The 27,757-nt window shown below is 37.4% G+C and overlaps 1 protein-coding gene across 5 annotated transcripts; it reads right to left on the bottom strand.

Moving 5' to 3' along the window:
- Positions 1–609: 609 nt before the first annotated feature.
- cert1a (ceramide transporter 1a) lies at positions 610–25,972 on the bottom strand. 5 transcript variants are annotated; one of them, XM_046841726.1, is made up of 18 exons: positions 25,575–25,972; positions 21,230–21,364; positions 17,737–17,853; positions 11,179–11,286; positions 10,730–10,868; positions 9,423–9,506; positions 7,962–8,119; positions 5,677–5,769; positions 5,439–5,525; positions 4,719–4,790; positions 3,471–3,548; positions 2,975–3,070; positions 2,214–2,346; positions 2,056–2,126; positions 1,820–1,948; positions 1,303–1,432; positions 1,069–1,207; positions 610–987 (listed from the first exon to the last, which is right to left on the bottom strand). In XM_046841726.1, the coding sequence occupies exons 1-17, from the start codon at positions 25,650–25,652 to the stop codon at positions 1,080–1,082; spliced, it is 1,836 nt and encodes a 611-aa protein (XP_046697682.1). In that variant the 5' UTR covers positions 25,653–25,972; the 3' UTR covers positions 610–987; positions 1,069–1,079. The 5 variants fall into 5 exon arrangements, with proteins under 5 accessions (XP_046697682.1, XP_046697683.1, XP_046697685.1 ...); XM_046841727.1 differs by lacking the exon at positions 3,471–3,548; XM_046841729.1 differs by lacking the exons at positions 17,737–17,853; positions 21,230–21,364; positions 25,575–25,972 and adding an exon at positions 14,176–14,327.
- Between the last annotated feature and the right edge of the window lie 1,785 nt (positions 25,973–27,757).

The raw sequence follows: 27,757 nt of genomic DNA, 5'->3' as shown, positions 1-27,757 counted from the left end.
ATCATGAAATGATGTCTGGTAAAAATCTGGTAAATATATTTTTGCCTTGTGTATAACATAAAGGAATATCCAGAGTGAACTCTCTAACGTAGTTATAATTCTGTAGTATTTGTGAAATGTTTAAAAAAACATTTATAAAAGTGGATATTAATGTTTTCTGTTTTTCGTTTTTTTTTAATATATATATATATATATTTTTTTTTTTTAGGTTGCCAGACAATATCTGGCAACCTAAAAAAAAAAAAAAAAAAAATAAAATATATATATATATATATATATATATATATATATATATATATATATATATATATATATATATATATATATAAAACGAAAAACAGAACATTAATATCCATAATTTTCTATAGTGTATCTATATTGTATCTTCTATATCAATATCTATAATTTTCTATAGTGTTATCCAGTTCACCAACCTCTGTATCCTGCATGATAAAGATTATTTTACATAAATATGCACAAATCTTCATACAGAACAGTAAGACACAGGGCCCTAAAGGAAACAATGTTCCTTATTTAAAGCTTTTCACATTCTCTCAGTCAAAGCAGAGAATCTTTACCTCATAAAAGAAAATTATATAAGGCCTAAAAAACGGTTATAACCAAGAAAGCTTTTAATTCAAGTTGGTATTCAAGTTAATAGTGTTTTTAAATCTTTAATAAAGACAGCCAAACAATGTGCATAATAGGAATACAATTATTTACAACGTAAACACTTTAACTCTTATAAAAGACAAAGCAGACAAAAACAACCAGGACCCGTCCCCACAACATGTAAAAGGACACAACTGTATATGTAATCAATGTGCACTATAAATACCGTGGGATTTTCTGGATGCCTGTATAAGAACATTGATATTCCTAATCCAGAACACTGTGATATATGACTGGTTTAATTTAGATTTTGGATATGACTTAAGATTTAGAGGGTGAAGTGATGGATAAGGCCTCCAATGAATGTCTGGCAACCTATAGGAAAATAGAAATTTTGTTGAGAATTTGCACAATGTGATGTTAAGTTTTGCTTAACAAGTCAAATACTGACATTACCTGTTTGATTTTTAAAAAAGGATTGCTTTATCGCTGGTCTTTTCTTGAACATATGACGTGAAGCGCTTTAAGAATTTTGGATATTCACGTTTGGCCACTGCTCGCAAGACGGACGCTGGTGCCCATCCTCCTGGATTCACTACATTCAGTAAAATGTGTTTTAACATTATTAGAATTTTACACAATGATCAGTGTTGCAAGAGGGAACATCAACTTGGTAATAAGTTTACTCACCATTGGCTACGTAAGTTATTTTACAGAGGATATCATCTCTGCTGATCTCTTTGTTGCCCTTTGGTGGACTGACCAGCGTCTGGCAGATCATGGCCACATTGATTTTGGCACGAATACACCGGTTTGTGGGCTGGAAAAATAAAAGAGGGCTCATGACAGGCTAAATAATATTAATAAATGTATATTTAATTAATATTAAGATCATAATACAATTCTTAAGCATAGGGGGTATCATCAGGTGTCAATAGTTGTATGACACTTGATATCAGGTGTCACTGGATGCAAAACTCTAAGTTTCCTTCAATTTCCTTTTTATTTTTGTCAAAACGGCTTCACTTTCTTGTTCTCTACCCCTCCACCCAACCAAAACCACCCCCAACCCACAAAACCAACCCCTACCCTCTATATAGAGCAGTGGCAGTTTTGCTCTCTTGGACTTCTGTGGCTTTTTCAGAATTGTGTCTGACCATGTTATACTGAGAGAGAGAAAAAAAAAAGTAAAAAATGGTTTGCTTACTGGATAGCTGTCATGATCTACAGAGAAATTGCACACAATCCACGTATTGGGTTCATTCTCGTTGGTGGAGAGGATTTTGCGGATGACTGATAGATAAAGGACGTCTCTTTGCGAAGCAGGCCACACCCTCTTAAAACAGAATCAAGAGAACAGCCAAATTAGAACAATGCAAAAAGTGCACACCCAATGTGACCGAAACTCCTACATCAAATGCTAGGAATTAAATTGTACTGTACCTTATGAGTCTGATAAATAATTACTGCCTTGTCTGATAACGTCTCTATCACACTGAAGTTTTCGACAGTTGCTGGGAAAGGTGTAAAAAGAAGTCGGGTTCAGGTTTAGTATTAACATTCACATTGAGAAAAAAATAGATTATAATTAAGGTACTCACTTTCCCAGTCATTCCTGAAGGCTGTGTCCCAGAAGTAATGACAGACCTCATGACCTGTAACCCCTTTAACAGCATGTGTAGCTTTGAGAGGGTCCAAAACAATTCCATTCTCCTCAACCTCTCTTCTGTACACCTGCATCAAAAATGTGTTAAAAAAAGATAAAAGTTTTATATTGCTCAGGTTTTCCTAAACATAATTTAAATATCTATATTTTTTAAATATACAGATGGTCCCAAAGTGACAGTGGTTCGACATACAATCTTCAGTTTTTACAATGCCGATAATGATAGGACAAAATTGTAAAAAAATTTGATAAATACATTTATATACTATAATGTTTACCCCCCCTATCCTCCACATCTGCTTTTTTCAAACAAACTACCTGCATGTGTTCCTTCACCACATCCCTAAACCTTCTCCTTGGCCTTCCTCGTTCCTGGCGGCTCCATCCTCAGCATTCTTCTACCGATATACCCCATGTCCCTCCTCTGCACATGTCCAAATCATCTCAATCGGACCTCTCTCACATTGTCCCAAAAACGTCCTACATGTGCTGTCCTGCTAATAAACTTGTTACTAATCCTGTCCATCGATGTTACTCCCAATGAAAATCTCAACATCTTCAGCTCTGCCACCTTCAGCTCCACCTCCTGTATTTTACTCAATGCCACTGTCTCTAAACCATATACCACAGCAGATCCCTACAGCACTAGCTGTCAGTGTTTCACTTAAATCAGCAGATGCTTTAGGGCTGACTTACCTTTAGCTCACCCTCCTCAGTGACAAGTTGCCAGTTAGCATCTCCACCTACATCTTGTAAGGAATGGGTCATGTGGCTGTGTATAATTTCCTCCACCTGTTTAAAATCAAACAGGTGTGTCAGTCAGTTTAACAGCACAGTCTGCCAACATTGAAACAGAATAATGTCAGAAAAAAGATGGTCAAGAAAAAAAAGATGGTGAAGCACTGAATGGCAAACATTCACTGGTTTCATCACAGCGTTTGTGAACTGGTTGTGCTTCTAAAGAAAGCACAATTATCTTTGTTTTCTTTTGATTATTTATGGCTTAGATTATGAATCAAATGAAAAGGGCTTAGTTTCAACAGAGGACTGACAGAATTCTTTGTTAACAGTGCGTCTATACATGCTGATTTTTTTCCAACTCGGTGATGCTACTAAACATCGGAGTTTAAAGTGACAAAAGTACGATATAAACAAACCTATGCAACATGAGAATACTGGCAAGACACTGTACCTGAGCACTCAGTCTGTGCACATCATCTGAAGCACTGACTAGGTCGAGAGAGGATAGTGAAGAAGCATGACTAAGAGGCTTAACCAGGGGAGAAAGAGAAAAAGACAAAGGAAGTAAACAGACACAGAGATGAAACACCATAATGCAGAGTAAAGACAGATTTATCAGCACAAATCAGGAATAAAGCAAATGTGCAGGAAAAGCTTTAGTGCCTTTTATCTACCATACCTGCAATTAACATAGACAGGATTTATTAATGTAGTAAGAAGAAATATCTGGTCATACAAAATGTAACTATGGCCATCAGAAGCACAGGCGTTACATTTATTTATATTACATGTAATACATTTCTGATGATGTCCTCGGTTAATGGTATTTGTGTGTTATCTAAATACATATTTGCTCTTTCAGAAACAGATTTGTGGATAAGTTGCTAACATATGAGGTGGTAAAACGATTTGAAACTAATGGTGCTCACTGGTGCTATTCTGACCACCTGTTACCACGTCTGCGATTTTATCATGGACAGCAAGTCAGTACAAAGAGCAAACGTGAAATTCTGCGTGAATCTGGGCAAATCTGTCAATAAGATGTTCGACATGATGTACGTTCGACATACAGCGATGCTTCAAAAGAAATCAGGAAGACCTTCAATGAGCTCAACCCCAACAAAATGATGAAACATTCGGCATCTCGTGCATGATGATTGGAGAACAATCCACATGATTCTCACTTCACACCCTACTCGCCAGGTTTGGCTTACAGACTTTGGCCTTTTCCCAAAGATGAAGATCCGGCTCAAGTTTCGCCATTTTGATACCACAGCGGAGATCCGGCGTGACAGCAGAAGGTGCTTGACAGGCTTCAAACAGAAGTCTTCCAGGACATATTCCAGAGGTGTCAGAAAAGATGGGAGCGCTCTATTGCTGTGCAAGAGGACTATTTTGAAGAGCATAGTGTGTAAACATATATATAAAGTACTTTCTTGTAAACAGAGCTCGTCTCGAAACTGTTTGATACCACCTCGTACTAAACAGGTAAATGCGGATCAAGTTTGGAACCAATGGATGAAACACTAAGTCACTGGATGAAACTAATAACCACTGTGTAGACAGGATGAGTTAACAATACAAGCTTATTTAACCTCCAATATAAGTTCTGTCTTGAATAAAGAAATGTTGGTAAAGTGGATTTATGCACGGAAATGTCAGAAATTCTTTTAAATTGTGTACGTTTTCAGTCAGGTACCTTGTTGGTGTATTTGTGAACATTAATAGTGGAGTTCAGTGTAACTGGTCGAGTCGTCCTGCATTTCTCAGACTGAAACAAACAAAAAAAAGAGACAGAGACAGTTAAAAAATTACATGTATATAAATGCTAAAAAAAAAAAAAGCTAATTTGACTGAGGTGCCTTAAATATAGCACCCTTATTTCTTTATCTTATTAAACATAATTTCATTTACAGGGACACCTCAAAGCTTTAGTGTTCTTAGATTGGATTACTGTCTGTGTCTAATTTCTTAACAGCATGACTATTAGAGGCAGTTATTAATGCTAATAAATGATAATGACAACATCATTTATATTTGAAACATGAAGTGGCAGTACAAAGTACCTGAAAAGCCAATACACATGACAGGGTACCATGTGCATAGTCATATATGGGGACAATTTAAGAGCGGAGAAACAGATGAAAAACATGCAAAACAGTTTGGACAGTATGCTATGCTCAGGATCTAGTCGCTGCACCATTGTAACTTGTTATATTAATTTAACCTCACTCACTCTGGCTATCCCAAAGTAAACCAGTAACACTTTAGCCTTGAAATTCTTTTTATAACATACTCAATAAACTTTATGAAAATACCTCGAAATGTAGAAGAGTCTAATGGTTATTATAATATATAGAGCATATTGTAAACAATGCAGTTTTGCTGCTCTTAGTTGACGAATTCTTACAAAACGTACCTGCTCCTCAATCTTGTCTTGCTTATCCAGAGCTAATTCGACAGCATCAAAGAATTCATCTTCATTGATGAGACTGTTTGGCCCCTCCTGAAAATCATATGTTTATAACGAATTAATCAGGTATTAGTTATGGCACTGTACACTCTTCTTCTGTTTGCGTTTGAAAACCAAGCCGCATGCGAGATACTTGGAAACACACTGGAAGTTTAATTTATACTTCAAAATCAGCCTGACTTACTTCATAATCTGGACCTCCGTAGTGAGATTTCTTCTTCAGTTCTCTTATGGCTGATTTGTATGATTCTTCTACTCTCTTCCTCTGTTCCATTTCCTTACAAGAAAAAATAAATATCTTACTTCATGAAGCAATGAAAGCAGATTCTGAAATCTTGGTATGATATTAAAGAACTGGGAAAGTAAAGAACACACACGCTATCAGCATAAACCCTGAACACCAAAATAAATGACTTGCATATTTTAAGCTCTTTACATTCTTCTCTGATCAAAGCAGACAAAATCACACTACACACAGGAGCACAATAAGGCTATAGATACCTTTTTTCCAAGACAAAACTTTTGTGTTCTAACAGGTTCTACATCCAGTTTCAGGCTTCAAACAATAAAACCAGGGTAAATAAAGCAGGTTCAATCTCACTGTTGTTAGAAGTTCAACATCTGGGACTGGGTATGGCCTTAGGGTTCTCTCTGTGTCCCAGTTACAAAGATCCTCAAATAACAACAACCTTCACCAAGAGTCAAACGAATAGAAAGAGGGGGAAAAAAATGGGATTGCCCGACTTCAGTGACGTCTTGTCAAAATGTGTTTTTGAAATCGTTTCACACAAATACGCTTTTATTTTGTTTTCAGTATACTTAATACCATAATACTTATACTTGCTTGCCCAACTGGAGCGGCACAAGCCTCTCTTGCGCTCTAATGGCAACAGAAACAATCATTAAAATTTACATCTTGTTTAAATCACACCTGCAAAAGGAGTGCCACAGTAAGCCACGTAAGTCACCTAACCAAACAATATTTTGCCTGAAACCAAAACGACAGCAAAGAACTGTGGCTGAAATGAACCTGAGACCTAAGAAAACCAAAAAAGAACAAAACCACTGCACAAAAGCACAAATGTAATGCTCTGACACAGTTCTGAAACGCTGAAGACCTTGTTTAAATTTTTAATTTATTTTTTTTTTACAGTTAGGCAAAACAAAGCTACTACTCATACTGAGGCAACAAATAGAGCAGAGAACATGCAACCTACTGCACGGAAGTTGTTCTGATGAATCCAATTCTGCCCAGATTCGGCTGCCCAGAGCAGCCAGGGTTTCAGTGTGGACAAACTGGTTGACATATTAAGTAAGTATCCATACAGTGCATAAGCTGGTGAACTCGAGTAACAAGATCAAGATCTGCAGGTTGTCTTCCGGCTGCAGGTTTCTTTTCATGCGCACATATTCCACGCCCCTTCATTTCGCTAGTGCTTCGAATGGAATGGAATTTAAGTGCTTCCTGACTTGCAATGATTTTCAGCTAGACAAGCAAGAACTGGTAGGGTAAGTCTAAAATTTACAACGAGATGTTACAGAAGTGTAACAGTGCGCTGCGAATAAGCGTTCAAATAAATTAGCACCAATTTCAAAGAATGCAGTCCCACGTGGTTAACAGCGCGGGTTTTCGGTAGCCGAGTCAACAGTCTTACACGTCTTATTAAACAGTACATAATAGATCAAACACACTGGTCATATTTGTAGACATTGTGCAAAGGCAGTCTTGCGGTCACAGAGGACTTTTTAATCCTGTTTTCCTCTACATGTAAAAAACTATAAAAAAATAAAAATAAAAATAAATTACTATTTTTAACCATATGGTACTCTCGACATAGCTTGCATATGATTCCATTCACCCACTTTGACTTTTCACAGAGCTGCGAAAGTGATAATGATCTGCTGACTGCTGAGAAGGCTTTCAAACAATTGCCCTTTATAGCTTCAACTCCAAAGAATAAACATGACCACTATCTGAAACACTAATGTAAATTCACAGCTGACAGTTTCAATGATATCCATTCATTTATCTTAACTACAGCAACTGGTTACATAGAAACAGACAGAATTTTACTACAAACAAATTTTTACCACTGTACTGTACATTAGGTTATGAAATTATTTCTTCTCCTTCAGGTATCAATCCTCCATTCCACAGTCCAACTCTCACAGACAGTCAATGAGTAATAAAAGTAAGAATTACAACAGTGTCTTGTCTTCTTCACAAGATTTATATTTCTGCTTTAGAAATTTGATTTGTACTGCTTTACCCACTGCTTTATCTGAAAAAAGTTTTTAGGTGCCTCGTGTATCAATGTAACATGAGGAGCAAGATTGAAAAAAAATCATCATTTAGCACCACATGGGTGGAATATTCCCTTTTGATTGTGTAAACAAAACCCAATATTTCCCCCTTATAATCCAGTCTAAACAATAAAATCATTGGATTTTATTTATTTGTAGACATACTTTATCCAGCCGCTTCTGCCAGTTCTCCTCACGTTTGACCATGATGTCGATGCAGTGGGACATTGTAGAGAGTATGCCTTCTGTGGTGGCTTTGAAAGTGATGGCTTCACCTTTGAAATCAATGCCGATGGCTGCTTTCATGCTGGCATTAAAGAACACTAAAGCAAAAACATGGAAAGAACAAGGTTTTTTTTTCCCCCACAGAACTCAAATATAGTCATGCGTAGACATGCTAGCATCATGCTGCAAGCTTGTGCCTTTTGCAGTAACATTGTAAATCCAACATAATATTAAATAATTTAAATATATTCACTACTATGGTGTTCATTTATGAACTGTCCATCAGACATGACAGATTATTTGTAGCTAAATAAAGCCAGGTTTCCAGCCGCTAAGTGGTTTTTTGTGAAAAACAATTTACAAAATGATTTAACATAAAGGCTATATAACTGAAATTAAGTAACATTAGAAATTGTTGCAAATATTTTAAGGGATGTTTATTTTTCCATTGTTTGCTTCTTATGCATCAAGTGGTAGGAATCAAATAGAAAGGTACTTGTAGAGCACCGGACTTGTCTCTGCAGGACTTCAGGGACAAAGTATTGGGACACCTTACCTTTCCAACTAAATTGGGATCTTCCCCAAACTGATAACCCGAACCTGTTCCTATATGATAATACCCCTTTGCATAAAGTGAGCCCCAAGAAGGTTTACATGGGTTGGAGTGGAAGATCTTCAGTGGCCTGCTATAGAGCTCTGACCTCGATCCAGCTGAACAACTTTGAGATGTATCAGAACACTGAACCCCAGGAAGTCTCACCCTACATCCCTACCCGACTTTACCAATGCCCTTGTGGTTGACAGAAAAAAATCTCCTTAAGCACACTCCAAAATCTAATGGAACAGCTTCCTCGAGGAGGGGAGTCATTATAACAGCAAATGGGGATATATATTTGGAGTTTGATGGTAAAAAATTCACATTAAACTTATGATCAGGTGTCCACAAACTTCTGTCCATGTACCACCCCAATTTTTCTCTGCTTCTCTAAAACACATTTTATGTATCCAATCAAGTTATTGATTAGTTGCCAATTAACCTAATCAGTTACAAAATGTTCCTCCAAGTGTTTACTTTCTAACACTTTTTCAGCGTTTGTTTTTACAGCAAATGCAAAATAGCATTATTTTTTCCTTAACATTTTTCTCAGTTAAGCATTTAATATGTATTCTATTCTATATTGTTAATAACAAAGATAGCTTTATGAGATTTGCGAATCATTGCATTGTTTTTATTTATATTTTCCCAAATTTTTGGAATTGAGGCTGCAGTTTATTTCACCTCTGGTGGTGACTATTTAGTTCTTGAGATATTTCAATTACTCTGAAATGCTATGCAACTATAACCAAGAACTTTAGCTTAAACAATGAATAAAATATGGAAAGACATGCAATCATACTTACACTTCTCTTTGCCGCTATTGTAGTTGAGAAGGTAGTCTCCATCAATTTGTATGGTGGAAAAATCATCTTCATCATCCTCGATTACTGCGTGACAAACAGAACATAGATTATTAAGTAGTCATTAAAGCTATAACATTACTACCAATAAAATAAAATAGCTAAATATAATTACTTAAGTAAATACTAAAACAGATTGACAACAGAATTGTTCTCAGAACATGGCCAGCTAGCCACATGGTTCTCATTTGGGAACTTTAATTACAAGGTGTTTGTCTTCATTATACTGATATTCTACTGATATTAAAACTGACTATCTGATATTCCCACTCACATTTAGATTTGGGGAATTCATATTATAAGGCAAGTTTTCAAAAATCATTTCTGCAGGTAATACAGATGCCTTTTGCATGTAATTACTTTTAGTTTCCTTCTCCTACTTTTCTTTGGAATTGCAAATGTTGGTACTGGAAATGCACGTGGGAGAAAGACTAGTCAAACTAGAAACAAACTACACATTGCAGCCAAATGAATACTAGAACCTGCAGAAGAGTCTAAGCAGCACACAGTACAACTTACACACATGAAAATGCATGGCTTATCTTCATGTTATCTAGATTTAAGATATCATGTAGATTTACAGTCCAGTTTGGATTTGATCAGCTGCCAAAATAGTATTGTTTGATATATAAACCATTCGGCCATAACATTACAACCACCTGTCCAAAACTGTGTAGGACTTCGAGATTTGGGAAATTTGGGAACAATGAAGATCATGAACTCAGTGTTCCTCAAACCATTCGGAACCATTTTTTTTTTTTCAGTTTGGCAGATCATGTAATCCTGCTGAAAGAGGTCACTGCCATTAGGAATACCATTGCCATTGATCTGCAACAGTGGTTAGGTAGGTAGTACATCTCAAAGTAACATATACATGAATGCAAGGACCCAAGGTTTCTCAGCAGAACCTGCCAAGAACATTACACTTCCTACCACTATATATAGCAACATCTCAAAAAATATGCTATTTGAAGATTTGATGATCTAGCATTCACTGGCCTTTGTCATAGTCACTGAGATCCCTCCACCTGACAACTCTTCCGATTCGTTAATTTCGTAAACTGACATCCATAATAATTTTGCCTAACTTCCAAATTTCGCCCAAACTGCCTAATAATAATAAATCCACCCCTTGGCATGGGCCCCTTGATAATGTTATTCACATCAACTGTCAGTTACATTGCAGATCGGTATATATTTATATATACACAGTATATACATATATGAAATAAAATATATAAACATCTCACCTTTGTCCCTGAAAAAACCCTCTCTATAATCCCTATTTGCACAGTTGTCGAAGTAACGCTGCAGTGTGTCCACTTGTCTGCACAGAATGTCCCGGAATGTCTCCATCTCTGCCAGCTTTTCTCTGAGACTGTTGCCTTTCTGCACAGTGACCAAACATCAAACAATAAATCTTTTTTGTAATAAATAGTAATGCATATTTATCAAAGGATCATGTTTGCAAATATATATTTGAGGTTCTCAGTCTATATATGAACGTTTCAATAAGGTCTCCGATTTCTAGTTTTGTTTCAATTGCAAATGCTGCACAATCCATGCTAATAATTGTCTTATAATTGTTTTGATAAAGGAACTAGTATTTAGCACAATATAGCTTGAAGCATTATATATTAAATCCTTTACCAATCCACAAGCAATAGTATTATATAAGTACTGAGAGAATTTTCTTTACTTTTAAGGAAGATGTGGAGGTCGTTGAGAGGCCGCTGGTGGCAGAAGTGAGGGACAACATGGATCCATGGTGCCGCAGACTAGTTTCTGAACCATAACCTGACTCAGCCTGCAATCACACACAAATATACACATTAAAATAAACTTAAAGGCTTTTCAGTGACTCAAATTTTCTTTTCTGAAGTGCACAGAATCAAGAACTTGATTTTCTTATAAACACTAGAACCACTCCAATAAAATCCAATAAAATCTGCTAGAATATTAACTTTGAAACAGCATTTAAAGCATCCTATATGGTGATCACCATCCAGAAATGTAACATTGGCTAAGTGACTAGAGACAAGCAGAGAGGTGCCAAGTAAGTAAAAATGTCTCATGTCTAAATTATAGTTTTTTGGTTTTAAATTATGCTTTGCTGGATTCATCAAATACTGCCCCATTAGTATCACCAGTCCTGGATATAAAGGTGGACAAAAGAAATTGAATTTCAGTTAAAAGCATAGCCTTTACTATGCTTGTAAACACCTTTCTACGTTATCCTGGAGAGATATGAGCATTTCTTGACCACATTTACGTTCAGACAGCCATTTTTAAAGCTGAGGGATTATGAAGAGTAGTCCAGCCCAGGCTTTAAATCTGACAATAAATTCCTAAATCACAAACAATCTTTAAAAAACCTGAAATTATTCAGATGAGCATGAATCAATCAAACCAGCCATGTGCAGCCAAGTGTGTAGTGATATACAAAGCACATCACTACAAATATAGACTGTAATTTACTTTCCAGTCCAGCAGTCACTTTAGTCTGCAAAACATACGCTCTTGCACATGATTAGTTGGAACATAAATTACAATACATAAATAAAGCTTACAAACTAATAAAAGATAATGCTTGCATCCGGAGACAGTATAAAAACAAAAACAATAAAATAACACGCAAAACAAACTCTACTGCTGTTTTTGAGGGACAATAGCAGAAAGTCAATGTGATCCAACAGCATACATGCAAACATGCCCATATTCTTCCCCACCATTCGTCCATTCCAGCAGCCAAAGCAGAAAAGCGTGCTGCTACAATCCTGGCTGGCTGGCCTGAGCATGGCCCCTCAGTGCTCTGAACAGACACTCCCAGTATTTCCTAATAGCCTGTCTGCAGACATGTGGTGAGGAAGCGCGAGTCGGAGGTGGAAAATGATGCTTTTTTCCTCTCAAGTGTTATAAAAGAAAAAAATATAAAAAACATAACGATTGAAGAATAAAGGCAGCTGATCTTGCAATGTGAGCCTTGCTGTGAGGAATTACATGTGTGTGTGCGAAGCATGAGGAATGAGAAAGGGAGGGGATGTGGGAGAACAAGACACACACACACACACACACACACAGACACACACACACACACACACACACAGAGACCTCCTGCTTAAGCCGCTCAGCAGCATCCATCCCTTGCGCCAGTCCAGCGGAAACAAAGAAGTGTGTGTGCGTGTGGGTGGGTGAGGTGAGTGATGGGGACACAGAGACACAGAGGGAAAAAGCATGGACCGGCTGAGTGTTGAGCGTAATTCTGAGGTTTTACGGCTGTTCGTCTCCCTTTAGGAGCAACAGCTCATGTTTTATTCACAGAATGCATTGCTTTAGCAGAAAGTCACCATCTGAAGCCCGATTCGCCAATCCCACACCAGAAAAAAACACATGTACATGCAAAATTTCAAAAGATTTTTCGCCAACATATAACAACATTGTATTGTCCAAAGCAAATCGCAGTGTGAAAAAACGGTGTTTTAGAAATAGCAAAACTGGCTGCGATACCAGTTGCTGAAGTCCACCAGTAAGATATTCTAAAACAAATCCTAATCACCTAGTCCTAGAAGTTTTGGTTTCCTGGAATATTCACTGACTAGGCTGCTAGTTATCTAGTTAAAAACAGTAATATAGATAGTGTGTGGAGGTAACAGAATAGCCATAGTCCTAATCCACTGCTGGGTTTTTTATGTAGCACTTCATGTTTGCACTCTCAACAAAACCTCACCAGTCGATGGCCAGCATGTCGCCTATGCACCAAAGTGTTATCTCCTTGCGCTCATTTCAGAGTTTCCAATGTGAATTTCATTCATTTTAAACATCCATACCTTCAAAATGAAAACTTTGGCAAATGTCAAGATATTTAAAGTGTTATATTTGGCTATTGAACACAAAATTGGCTTAAGATAGGTACATTAGGATGAAATTTGTCCACCCATGAGCAACACATATACTATATAAGCAAAGGTATTGGGACACCAGACTTTTCTGGCTAAACAAGGTTCTCCCCATACTGTTTCTACAAATTTAGAGGCATGAAAAAATTATATGGCTGAATGTCTTTATATGTGGTTGAATGGCCTTTTGTTCCACGTTCAGTTTGAACCAGGAGACCCAAACTCAGACTGCTCAGCAGCAGCGTTCTGAACTACACAGGGAGAGCCAGAGTTTACAAATCAGATAAACAATTTCCATGGCATAGACAGACAAATTGGTGGACCAGCTGACTTTCTGTTAACTCATTTAATGGATACAAGGATCTGTCAGGAAATAATCTAAATTAGGCAAAATTCCCCAGCAAAGCAATGCAATGACTGGAAAACCGATTCAGTATTACACTGCTCAAAGTGTTTTTGTTAGTTAAAGCTTAAGATGCCTATTCACTTTCTTAATATTTCACAACATCTGAACGTCACAAACTTAAACACAACATAAATAATTAGAGTTAATTTGCCATTTTTATCCTAGTAACCAAAGCTGCAGTCGGTTGTAGCACATAATAAAATCAATCAATCAATCAATCAATCTATCTATCTATCCATCCATCCATCCATCCATCCATCCAGCTATCTATCTATCTCAGATTTAAACGATAACAAACGCGTTCAGATGATACTGCGCATGTCTTGTCATAAAGCATTTCCGGTGATGCCATTTTTTTTTTTTTACTTCAAATCTTTTCACTTAGAACGTTTACCTGAAGTACCACACTAGTATCTGGTCCACACGGGAGTTTCAGTAAAGGCATATCTGAGTCTGGATTTGCTCAAACAATGTGTACGATATTTCGCATGTGTTTGGTGAGTGTTGGAGCGTCACGCGCTGTTAAAACCTCCTCTGTTTGGGTCGTTGCTATGGTAACTGGGGAGGTTATCAGTGCGCGTTGCACGTGCGTGTCCGCGTAAGTCTGTATGTGTAATTTAATATTAAATCACATTGCTAACTAAATTTTACTAACTACAGTGATGTACTACAACTTTAAATAAGATCTGGAGATAATACCACGGGAACAGGGATTTGGAATCGCGGGAAAAGAGGGATATTGTAAAACGCAGAACGTGGTTTAATGCAATAAGACAGCGTTTTTAAATGACAAAAGTCAGTAAACACACCAATACTAAAAGCTTATTATGTGCAGTGTTTTTTATTTTTATTATTATTATTTTATGTATACACACTTGTGTATATATACGCCACGCTAAGTTTTTTTCACGCTAATGTCCGGTATATATATATATATATATATATATATATATATATATATATATATATATATATATATATAAATAAATGAGATGGATGGATGGATGGATGGATGGATGGATGGATGGATGGATGGATGGATGGATGGATGGATGGATGGATGGATAGATAGATAGATAGATAGATAGATAGATAGATAGATAGATAGATAGATAGATAGATATGCACTGTTTAACCCACTATGGCTAATGCATTGGTTTTACCTCCCGAGGTTTAATACACCAAGTGTTGTGATCTCCCGAGCTCCTTGTCGGTGTCCGAACCGCAGAACAAAGCCAAGAACCCACGAAGGTTAGGTGAAGTGTGTAAACATGTTGCTGGGATCCTTGGTGTGGTGGACCAGTGTGAGAGAGGGTTTGAATGCTCCATGTGGGACATCTGAGCCCTGTGTGTGGTCACGAATAAACAAAAAGCTGCATGCAATACAATGTTGGCTAACGAGTCGTTTTTTCTAATTCATATTAAATCCTGAATCATCATGTGTTGATAGTTTTAGATATGCCTGAATCGTTAGTCAGTCTCCAGCCTTCACTGCTGTAATCCATTGCCTCAACGTTAATCCAAAGACACATGTTCATCATGTTCATGTTTTTGTCTGCTTGACAGGACCATGCAAATGTGTGTATCTTGTATTAGAGCAGTTCAAAGTTTGTGTTCATACTGACCACTGGATTTTCAACATGGCACCAAAGGATTTGAGAAAATAAATTGTTGCTCTCCACAAAGATGGCCTAAGCTATAAGATCAGTAACACCCTGAAACTGAATTACAGTACAGTGGCCAGGGTCATACAGAGGTTTTCCAAGACGGGTTCCACTCAGAACAAAATAGACACATGAGTGCTGCCAGCATTGATTTAGAGGGATTGATTGCAAGAACCATGTCCTATGATCTGATGAGATTAAGATAAACTTGTTTGGCTAAAATGGTGTTGAGCATGTCTAGCGACATCCTGGTGAGGAGAACCAAGAAAATTGTGTCTTGCCTGCAGTCAAGCATGGTGGTGGTAGCATCATGATCTGGTACTGGGGAGCTGCGTTTCATTAAGGGAGATGGATTCTAACGTGTACTGTGAAATTCTGAAGTTATACATGAGGTCCTCCCTTCAGAAAATGATGAAGGGAAGGTGGAGAAGCACCATGTGTCTGTCATCCAGCAGCTCTGTGATGTTATTATGGAGGAGTAGGAGAGGATCCCAGCAACAACCTGTGCAGCTCTGGTGAATTTCATGCCCAGGAGGAGGCAGTGCTAGATAACAATGGTGCTCACACTAAATATTGACACTTTGGACAGTTTTGAAACGTTCACTTAGAGTGTACTCACTTTTGTTGAAAGTTATTTAGACTCTAATGGCTGTATGTTGAGTTATTTTCAGAGGACAGTAAATCTGTCCTGATATACAAGCTGCACATTGACTACTCTAAAATATATATCCAAGTTTTATTTCTATGGTATTGTCCATTGAGAAGATCTACCAAAGTGGTTGCTTAAACGCGAGGGGTGTACTACTTTTGTGAGATACTATACATCTCAAGGGACAATACTATAAAAATGATATTGGGATATATTTTTGAGTGACAATCAAAATTCTAGTTTCTCCCAGCAGAGGGCGCTCTAGTAGAACAACTTGTGCAACCTCATGCTGTCCAATCATTCTTTTTGTACTTTATACACACACACACACACACACACACACACCCTATATGCACACTAATGAGTCAGATAATGACTAACACAAAGACTTTGTTGACATTTTACCCCATTTTTACCTCAAAACAAGTACTACAAAACCAGGATCAAAACAACTTACAGACAGGGTACACTCCTCTACAGAGAAATGTGCTGGATACAAACTATATTCCTTTTAAAATGTGATACACTGATACACAACTCACATTAAGATTCCGGCCCAGATAAGGGCTTACTTTTAAACCATGTGAGTTATTATTAACAAAACTATCACATGCTACAGTTTTATAGATTAAAAAAATAAAAAATAAATTAAGAATGCAGTCATCTCAATAACACCCACACACTCAGGATCAATACAAGCTATGTGTTAAAGGAACAGGCTTACTCAACCTTCCAAGATAACATCCAAAGACAGTTACACATTCCTGTCTCAAAAATGGGACTAAAAACATCTTGTCTAACCAGTTTCTTAAAATGGAGAATGTGAAGTCCGAATACTATGACATCAGACTTGTCAGCAAATATCCGGCACAAAACATTGTTTAAAAAAATGGAATTGATTCTGTTTGGGAGGAAAAGCTTCTAAATAACACATGGTGGAACAATGACCTTCTCCAATCTGCATTGAGGAACTCACTAATGTGATGACCTTCAGTACTTTACTGTCTGGGACATATAAAGCTAAAAAAGTGTTACGCATATCAGAGCAATAGTTTATAAATAGCTTATCATTTGGATTTGTAGGATTTTTATCCATTTGGAGAAACAGAAATAGGTACTTTTGAGACAGAAAGTTTTCTCAATAAAACCTAAGAAACAGGCCATGGCACTGTGAGAGGAATACATTCGTAAGTAAAACATACATAGAAAAAAATATCATGTTCACTATATCTTACGTTGAATTTGATGCAAAAGCAGTATGTCTAGAATATATATCATGGAGCAATGTCACACCTCTACTCATTAAGCTAAAGCTCGAGAATGTTTGTTGAACTGTTATTGAACCTTGTGGCTATCCAAACTAGAGGAACTTACATGTCCTGTGGATCATGTCCATGTGGATCATTTCTTACTTTGGAAGCATAAACATTTAATAGATTAAGACTGAAATCTGCAGTGCAATAAATGATTTTACAAAAAAAACCCTTTCTTTTTTTGATTTTCAAATCAAAGATCCTAAATGAGGTTCTGCTAAACTATAAACAACCTTTAATCTAATCGAACAGCACGGATCAGAATGAAGACGTGTGTAAGAAAATTAACACACGGTTTCACCAAGCATTTCTGCAACGTCTGTTTTTACCCTGTGAAGTTCAATGGTGTCAATCCACTGGCTCCGGAGGTCGGGGTCTTCAGCCCGCAGGTACCAAATGTTGTCATTTATACTGATGTCAAAGCGGCATTCGTCGAAATCGTGTGGCTGTGGGTAGAGACAGAAAAATACAAATCTACCTACATTTCAGCAAAGAAGGTCAATCAAGTTGTGTTTGTCCGATTTCATACAGGAATCAGACACTTAAATCCAGAACAAATGATCACAGCATGTTTATAGTGACATCATGCAGTGAAAATGCAATCAATAAACACAGGATTAAAATAAATAAATAAACTAAACGCTCATTCATAGACTTGTACAATACATTATATACAAATTATATTTGTTTCCCTTCAAATGGCATTGCAATAGTCTAGAACTGATAACCAACAGCTTGCGGCCTTATAAATCAAAGTTTTCTTATATGCAAAGCAGTTTGGTTGAACGATCAGAAGGTTATTTTTGTGGAACTGTTATGAGAAGTTTATTTAACATTTATAGAAGCCTTTGGAAACAGAAAAAGTTCTTGGTCTAGGTTACACTTTCTGGGTTTCAGGATATTAACAAGACACCGAGAGAGAGAGAGAGAGAGAGAGATATAGAGAGATAGAGAGAGAGAGATAGAGGGAGAGTGTGTAAGAGAGAGAGAGAGAGAGAGAGAGAGTTAAAGAGTGAGAGAGAGAGTTAAAGAGTGAGGAAGAGAGAGAGAGAGAGAGAAAGAGAGAGAGAGAGTTTGAGAGTCAGAGAGAGAGAGAGAGTTTGAGAGTCAGAGAGAAAGAGAAAGTTAAAGAGTGAGAGAGAGAGAAAGTGAGAGAGAGTTAAAGAGTGAGAGAGAGAGAGAGAGAGAGAGAGAGTTAAAGAGTGAGAGAGAGAGTGAGAGAGTTTGAGAGTCAGAGAGAGAGAGAGTTTGAGAGTCAGAGAGATAGAGAGAGAGTTTGAGAGTCAGAGAGAGTCAGAGAGAGTCAGAGAGAGAGAGTCAGAGAGAGAGAGAGAGAGAGAGAGAGAGAGAGAGAGAGAGAGAGAGAGAGAGAGAGAGAGAGAGAGAGAGAGAGAGAGGCTGGTGAAAAATAATGGCTTATCAAAGGTTATAACAAGAATTAATTAGACTTGTATTTCCATAACATTACTTCGAACTCTAATCCGTTAAAATGTGTGTGGTGTCACTCATAAATAAATGAAAGATTGTAAATGTTGGTATTGCTTTGGTATAAGTGGAATAACAGACTTTGGACCGTGTTCTTAATAAATAATGTAGTATAACAATGCAATAACATATGTTGAAAAAAATAGTTTACTCACAACAGCCTTATGATACAAGACTGCCCCACTTTAAACACTTTTTACATGTAGATGCTTTGGTCCAAAACCCTGTGGTCCTGAAGGTGGTATTTGCCCACCATTTTTTTTTTGCCCATAACAACATTATTATGATGCAAATCATACATTCTAAAGCAGCCTTTGTTAAATTTTGACTCATGGCATTTTTTTGGCAATGCATCTGACTGATTTATTCTGACATTTGTGCTCTTCACTGTTAAAACAGCCACAAAAACAACTAAATCACAGATAAATAATTTATATGAATAAGTTTTTTTCTGAAAGAAATGCAAGTAAGACCAACAATAGCCTTTACTTGAAACTGACACTCTGCACGTTAATCTCATTGTTCAACTTCATTTTAACTTCAGGGACTAATTTCCGAAATAAAGTGAATCCAAACCACGTTTCAAATTACGTTTCAATTATTTCTACAAAGTTTCTCATTGGCCCTTAAATCCGTTTTTTTCCCCCTACGCGCTCAGCGTCTGCCTGCTACAAGAAACAGACCCCAACACTTTGGACTCATCCGGCTCTCGCTTGTGCAGAAAGCACAGCACTGTGCTGCTTTCAATGATTTTGTCTGCTGACCTGATAAAAATTCCAGTCTGGGATGAAATAATGTCAGCACACTGCATACTTCCCTGCTTACTAAGGGCCATTTCAGCTGGGACTGTCATCCACTTGCTGAAAAATTACCACATGGCTGTTGCATAATTTTTAATGCATAACGTGCTTTGGGAAAAAAAAGGAAGGGGGCGGAGGGGTGGATGTGTCACAACTTGGCATCAGTTACTGATTAAGAAATATGAGCAGGTGAGTCAAAACGTTATACAATCGTGGTAGTAAATCCAAATCCAGCAGTTGACAGGACAAAACAGAGTGCTATGGTATCTGTGAGGATTATATGGACAAGAGCTAATAAAAGTAAAGCAGGTGAAACGTGGTGAAACCGGGTCTGAATCTGCTCCACGTGACCGTTTCCGCATACTTGAGGCTTGACAACAAAAGATCTGTGTATGAACTAGGCCGTCCTGGGGATTTAGTGAGAGGCAACAAGCTGTGCTTGTTCAAACAAGACTATGGAGCACACGCCCGACTTCCAAGCCTCCTCAGCACTCCCTTATTTTTTATACAATACAAACAATATGAATTAATTAAACACAGCATATTTTTTGGGGGAAGCCAACTTAACTTTTCAAATACCATCAAATACTTTTTTACTATATTAGTTTTGTCTTTGGAATGACTGTTTAATCTATTATATATCTATACTTCTCCAATAGTATGATTATTAATTAGTAAGTCAACAATAAAGATGACGAACAGAGAACAGACTCGATGCGATGCAGCTAAATGACACATCACATTAGCTGTGTCTGAAACGGCTCCAGATCTCACGGGTGTCGGATATTTTGTAACGGTGTCCGAATTTTGATTAATTCCCTATACAGTATTTGCTCACTCGTTTGTACCCACAATGCATTCTAACAGACTATTTCCCATACTGCAACATGAGATGGCGCAGACGCAAGTTTCGCCGAAACCAGAATTAGCAAGAGCGAGCAAATCTTATGGCGTTTAGATCTGTAGTCAGCTCGAGGTCACGGACAGGAAACACTGCGAAAATGTTCTGTATAATGTATGCACACATTTGTTTATTCTTAATGATGATTTATTTCATGTTTTTAAATGTAATTAAATTAAATGTGGCTGAAAGTGTTGATTTTATGTGTTTTATGTATTAAAGTTGAATAAACATAACCATAATAAAATACTGTTTTATGATACACAACAGATGTTAATACACTGTAGGTGAATCAACTCCTTTTTGATACATGACCAGAATCAAAATACTTTATCGATCCCTCTAGAGAAATTATTGGTATGATATTTGCTGACCAATTTAATGTCCAAATTCGCTCACTCGTTTTCATTCCCTTCTTCCTAGTAAGTGAACTCAACTGCCATACAGTATATTGGGATTAATAAATGAATTAGTGCCCACAATAGCCTCAGATTCCTGCTCACTGGCAGACAGGAGAAGATGTGGTTTTTGAGAATTAGGGATTAGAGCAAGTGGGTGACATTTCAAACTGTTGCATGCATATCTACTTTTTAAGATTTTTAATGTAGTGCTGTTAAATCCAGGGATGAGTCTTACCTTGATGACAGCTTTGCTGAGACAGAGTGATCCTCTGCAGCCATACTCTCGCTCATGCTCTGACTTATAGTAGCTTAGTGTGTTGTTTTTCAGTACAACCCAGCGGTCCTGCCATCCATGGATATAGTTGGTCCACTGAAAACAAAGCGCCAGGAATATTGTTTTATAACTTGTATCATTTATTACCCTAACTACAAACCCAAAGTGCAAAAAGGTAAATAAAAATGATTTGCGAATCTCATAAACCCATATTTTATTCACAATAGAACATAAAAAACATATCAAATGTTTAAACTAAGAAATATACAGGAGAAAAGAGTAATGTTTAATTTGATGGCTGCAACACGTTTTAAAAAAGTTGGAATAAGGCAATAGAAATCTTGAAAATGTAGGTGTTAAAATTAAACAGTTTAAAAACAACAGGTCAGTAAGATAATTGTGTACAAGTAGCGTATTTTAGAGCTCTCAGAAGTAAAGATGGGCGGAGCTTCGCCAATCAATAAAAGACTGTCTACAAATTGTGAACCATTTTGAAAAATGTTCCTCAACATAAAATGCAAAACAATTTAATATCTCATAATATCATCACAAATTTAAAAGAATCTGGAAAAATCTCTGTGCACAAGGGAGAAAATGCAAGTGATCTTCGAGCACTCAGGCAGATTCTGTAATGGAAATTACTAAATAAGCTAATTAACACCCCCAGAAATCATTGTCTGTATACACAGTTTGCCATGTCATCCACAAATGCCAGGTTAAATCTCTATCATGCAAAGAAGAAGGCGTGATCCAGAAACAATAATCACTGTGCCATTTAAAATGTACTGAAGCACCCTCAATGCTGAAAAATATATACACGTTTTAGAACAACAAATGTTTAAATTCAGAGAACATCTTTTTCAGGGAAGGTCTTGCATATTTGAGTAAGACAATACTAACTGCATACTGCATCTATTTTAATAGAGTAACCTTCTTAGTAGCAGAGTGCCTTTGCTGAAGTGGCCTGCATGCAATCTAGGCCTTTCACCATTTAAAAACGTTTGTTGGATTATTAAACTATAAATACAACAAAGAACACCAGAACTGTTGAGCAGCTAGAATCCTGTATCAGACACATAAAGGACAACATTTCTCTCACAAAACTTAAATACCAAAAAATATATGGATAGAAGACACAATGCTACACAGCGGTAAACAAACCCATGTCCCAACCTTATTTAAGACCTGTTGCAGCCATCAAATATAAAACGACCTTATTTTTTCCATTTAAATTTGATATACTCTCAGTTTAAACTTTCGGTATGTTTTTTTGTTTGTTTGTTTGTTTATTGTGAATAAAATATATGGCTATTTCCATTTTGCACATTGTTCCAACTTTTTTGGAATTGGATTTGTATATAGAAAAATAAGATACCACACATTTACCACAGAGCTACCACCTCATATCTCAACCACAGAGCTACCACCTCACAATTCAAACACAGAACTACCACCTCACATCTCAACCACAGAGCTATCACCTCACAATTCAACCACATAGCTACCACCTCACATCTCAACCACAGAGCTATCACCTCACAATTCAACCACAGAGCTACCACCTCACAATTTAAACACAGAACTACTACCTCACATCTCAACCACAGAGCTACCACCTCACAATTCAAACACAGAACTACTACCTCACATCTCAACCACAGAGCTACCACCTCACATTCAACCACAGAGCTACCACCTCATATCTCAACCACAGAGCTACCACCTCAATTCAAACACAGGGCTACCACCTCACATCTCAACCACAGAGCTATCACCTCACAATTCAACCACATAGCTACCACCTCACAATTCAACCACAGAGCTACCACCTCACAACTACAAAGAACTACTACCTCACATCTCAACCACAGAGCTACCACCTCACAATTCAAACACAGGGCTACCACCTTACATCTTAACCAGAGCTACCACCTCACACCTTAACCAGAGCTAGCACCTTACAACTTAACCACAGAGCTACCACCTCACATCTCAACCACAGAGCTACCACCTCATATCTCAACCACAGAGCTACCACCTCATATCTCAACCACAGAGCTACCACCTCATATCTCAACCACAGAGCTACCACCTCACATCTCAACCACAGAGCTACCACCTCATATCTCAACCACAGAGCTACCACCTCACATCTCAACCACAGAGCTACCACCTCACATCTCAACCACAGAGCTACCACCTCACATCTTAACCAAAGCTACCACCTCATATATCAACCACAGAGCTACCACCTCACATCTCAACCACAGAGCTACCACCTAACACCATAACCACAGAGCTACCACCTTACACCTTAACCAGAGCTACCACCTTATACCATAACCGAAGAGCTACACCTAGAATTACTTTTAAGGCAAATCTTTAAGGCAAAACTAACTTCAATGCTTATGCAACTTATCACTGATAGTGACTCCTGTGGGATTGCATTTGACTTTTATTGTAAACAGTAATCTGCAGATTGAAATAACGACCATGTTTTCTTAATCTTAATGCATTCGACACACACAGTGGGGGAAAAACATTTGGTTCTCTGCGTTCTTCTTTTGTTAGCAACAAGCTAACGGTGAGCAAAGATGTATAATTTCCTTATCAAAACAGCAATTTGTATATTCAAAATTTGAGATTTTACAAATACACTCACTGTCCATTCATACATTTATACAGATGTCTAATCAGCCAATCATGTTGCAGCAGAACAGTGCATTAAATCGTTCAGACACAAGTCAAATGTTTTAAATAGTGCACAGACTCAATGAAAACAGGAAAAATACTAGGTTTTTTTTTTTTATGCCCAGTTTGGGTGAGCTTGTGACCATGATTCTTGTTCTTGGCTGATAGAAGTGAATGTTGGTCTTCAGCTCTTATACCCCTTCCACCTTACAGTTTAATGTTTTGTGCATGCTGAGATGCTTTTCTGCTCACTATGGTTTTAAAAAGTGCTTAAATCAAATGACCAGCTCAAATCATCTGACCTTTTTCCTCAACTTCTACTCAACAAGGTGAGACTGTTGTGTGGAAAAATAAAAGCTCAAACCAGTCCACCACAAGGAAAATCAGACTTTAGACTTTTTCTGCATTCTCTATCTGGTTGGGGGTTTTATTATTATTATTATTATTGTACTGCAGCAACTTAAATGGCTGATTGGAAAACTGCATGACTGAGCAAGTTTACAGATGGACAAAAAAAATCATGCGGTGTATATTTTATGTTGATTAAAGCAAACCCTTAAATATACAGCACAAACTCATGGTACTGGGAAGGAATACAACCCCAAGTTGATGAGTAGGAAGAAGTTGATGGGGGGTTTGGTCACACGCAGCTTTTAAAGCTGATTACATAACAATGATCAGATCACATCCACCTCCCGCTCTATAAGTCACAAACTTTCATCTTTCATTTAAGGCATTTGTCAAATACTCTTATCTCAGCAGTTGAGGTTCAAGGGCCTTGCGCAAGGGCCCAAGAATGGCAGCTTGGTAGTGCTGGGATTTAAACCTTTGACCTTTCTATCCATAGTCCAATGCCTGAACATCCTCCCTACCACCTAATGATCTACCACCTTCATACTAGTCCCGCTGTCAACATATTCTTGCTTGCAATCTCATATTCTCCCAACTAGTTCTGCCGTAACTCAAATCATACATTTACGTTAACGATATTTGGCAGATGCCCTTATCCAGAGCGACTTACATTTATCTTAGTTTTACAGCTCAGCATTTGAAGGTTAAGGGCCTTGCTCAAGGACCCAGTACAGGCTCTGAGTCCATTTCCTGTCTCTACTTCTTTTATATTGTATTTCTCACTCATAAAACTAAAATAACGTCACTGTGAGTAAGAAAATGAGAAAAAAAAACTCTTTTGTTGTTTGTCAGCCAGCAGTGAAACCTGACCTGGATCACTGAAATGTTTCCTCCTATTCAACTCCAGTCTCTAGGTGCACCTTAGGGTGCAATGTCCATTTTGTGACGTCAGAGTGTCAGCCATCCGCGAACAATTAAAAACAAATTAAGAACCAATAACCAATAACCAAGCATAGAAATATAAACATGTCACGTGGGGTCAGAATGGGGTTTTCCTGCAAAATCGATGGATCATGGAATGAACAGGTGTCAATATCACATGGTGGCAAAAAGACGGAACTGCAGACCAAAACAAGTTGCAGTCAAATGTTCGGTTTGAAACTTGTAGTAGATTTTTTTTTATTATGACTTAATTTAATTGATGTAATATGTGTGTACAGGTGTGTGTGTGTGTGTGTGTGGTGGGATTTAATGTAGAAGTTACCTTGCTGAGGGTTCCTGCGAGCTCCTCCGCCTGTTCCGACTCAGGATCCAGATCTTCATCTGAACTCTGATCAGACATGAGACAAACTAATCGGATTCAACCACAAACGGCTTTTACGGCGATTTACTTCGCTTGATAAGCAAAACACGAACTTTTCTTTCAATGCAAATCTTAGAATAGCAGTTTTGGTTTCGACTCACCAAAAACAAACAAACAGAGAAATACTGCGAATATAATGTCGGTTCCTCGACGTGAAAGTGATGAAGAAGTGGTATAATATTGCTTTTAACAAAAAAGATCCGGTTTCTTGACAACCCGAACACGTTGTTGTTCAAAGTCGGGCTTTAGTCGCGTGCTGTGTTTGGGTGTCTGAGTGTGTGGGGGCGTGGGCGTGTGTGTGTGTGTGTATACGTGCATGCAGCTGACGCCGAAAAAAAAAAAAAGCTTGGACCTTGTTATTGTTCCCCTGCAGGCCACGCGAGGTACTGCAGCGTGTAATTTCACTACATCAGACATCCATCAGACATCACCCTGCTGGTGCACCACTGTTTAAAGGTAATCATTTCTAAGTTTTAGACAGAAGGCAAAAATTACTTAAGTGCAGTAACAAAGTACATTCAATCAAATACTTCACTTTACTGGTTTTATAACATTTTAGACCAGAAGCCAAAATTCTAGCCTTATTTAGGTCTGTGGGGCAAAAATTAATTGCATTGCATTATGCCAAACATTCTATAAAAATCTATGCTGGCAACTCTTATTTATCATTTCACAATATGTAAAAAATAAATAAAAATAAACAGGAAACATTCAGTACAAGTAAAATAAGAACAAAACAGTTCAATGACTAAAACAGCTATCCAGTGACCTCTAACTAGACATTAAGCTGCTCCTCCTTTTTCAAAAGTGTTTTCCAAATGCTATTTTCCCATCTTTTCACTATTCTCATAAACAACACAGCAGGCCAAATTAATTGTAACTACGGCAAAATTCTGGCCCTCATGCCCTAGTTTGGGAATCTCTGATTTATTTATACATATAATGGATTTTGTAGACTTGCAGTCCCCTGTGACTTGGCATTTAGTATGAATGTGTAAAGTTATTTATAAGCTAATGTGCTCCAGAGACAATAAGATTACATTTAAAGATATACTGCATGCATTTCAAATGTAACCTCAGCTTGTTATCAGATTTTCTGCCAACCGAATACTCTTGTAAATCTGAAGCATCCCACCTCCAACATCCAAGATTCTAAATGTCAGGTATGGCTTAGCCCAGGCTGTGAGGTAAATTTCTGGTTCAGTGGAAATTGTCAATACATCATATAACGTTGTTTTTCAAAGCACTACCTGAAGGCTTCTGCTACAATTGCTGCTGCAATCATAAGACCCCACCCACCTTCAACACCGTTAGGATGAACTATAACATCAAGTATTCAACTTATCATCCATCATCAATAACCTGTCTCACAAATCTCTCGCTCGCTCCAAAATCGAGTGAAAAGCCTGCCCTGAAGAATGGAGGCTGTATGTCATAAACACTTAGACCAACTTTTGATTGGGATGTTCATCAAACACATATGGTAAAATGGCGAGGTGTCAGATTGGCCATATGTGTTTGATGAACATCCCAATCAAAAGTTGGTCTATAAGTGTTTATGACATACAGCCTCCATTCTTAATAATATATATATATATATATATATATATATATATATATATATATATATATATATTATAATGTATTATAATACACACAGTCACACAGGGGGAAATTTAATGTAGCCAGTCCATTATGAAGTTGAGCACAGCAGGTAGTTTTCAGAACCAGGTGCTACAGTTGCTTTAAAGCACAATTGTCCAATCTTTTACACAAAGGGCTGTTGTGGGTGCAGGTTTTCATTCCAACCAATCAAGGGCCACATTGAAAATCATTAGATTTTAACAGGTAGAATTTAGAGTGGACTTGCTTGGTTAAAATGGAATGAAAATACCGACACTAGCCCTTTGTGGAAATGATTGGACACACCCCTGGTCTAATGGGTTGTGAAAACAGAAGAAAGATCATAATACTGATTCAATGGATTTGATAAAAACATCAAAAATCTTTAGGAATCTCTTCACGAAGACACTTACTGTATTGAAAACAGTATGCAGCCCATTTTGTAAAAATTGTTTGTTATA

This window comes from Silurus meridionalis, chromosome 27, assembly GCF_014805685.1.
Source record: "Silurus meridionalis isolate SWU-2019-XX chromosome 27, ASM1480568v1, whole genome shotgun sequence".
Taxonomy (NCBI): domain Eukaryota; kingdom Metazoa; phylum Chordata; class Actinopteri; order Siluriformes; family Siluridae; genus Silurus; species Silurus meridionalis.
Note: the sequence above shows the minus strand (reverse complement) of the source record. Positions and strands in the feature narration are given on the sequence as shown.

Bases quoted from the DNA above. Each gene is read 5' to 3' on its own strand.
- cert1a (XM_046841726.1), bottom strand. From the start codon at position 25,652: ATGTCTGATCAGAGTTCAGATGAAGATCTGGATCCTGAGTCGGAACAG. The intron at 11,287-17,736 runs GTAAAAACAGAC...GTGTGATTGCAG, and splicing joins ACACCATTGAACTTCACAGG to GCTGAGTCAGGTTATGGTTC. The intron at 8,120-9,422 runs GTAAGTATGATT...TTTTTGCTTTAG, and splicing joins CAATAGCGGCAAAGAGAAGT to TGTTCTTTAATGCCAGCATG.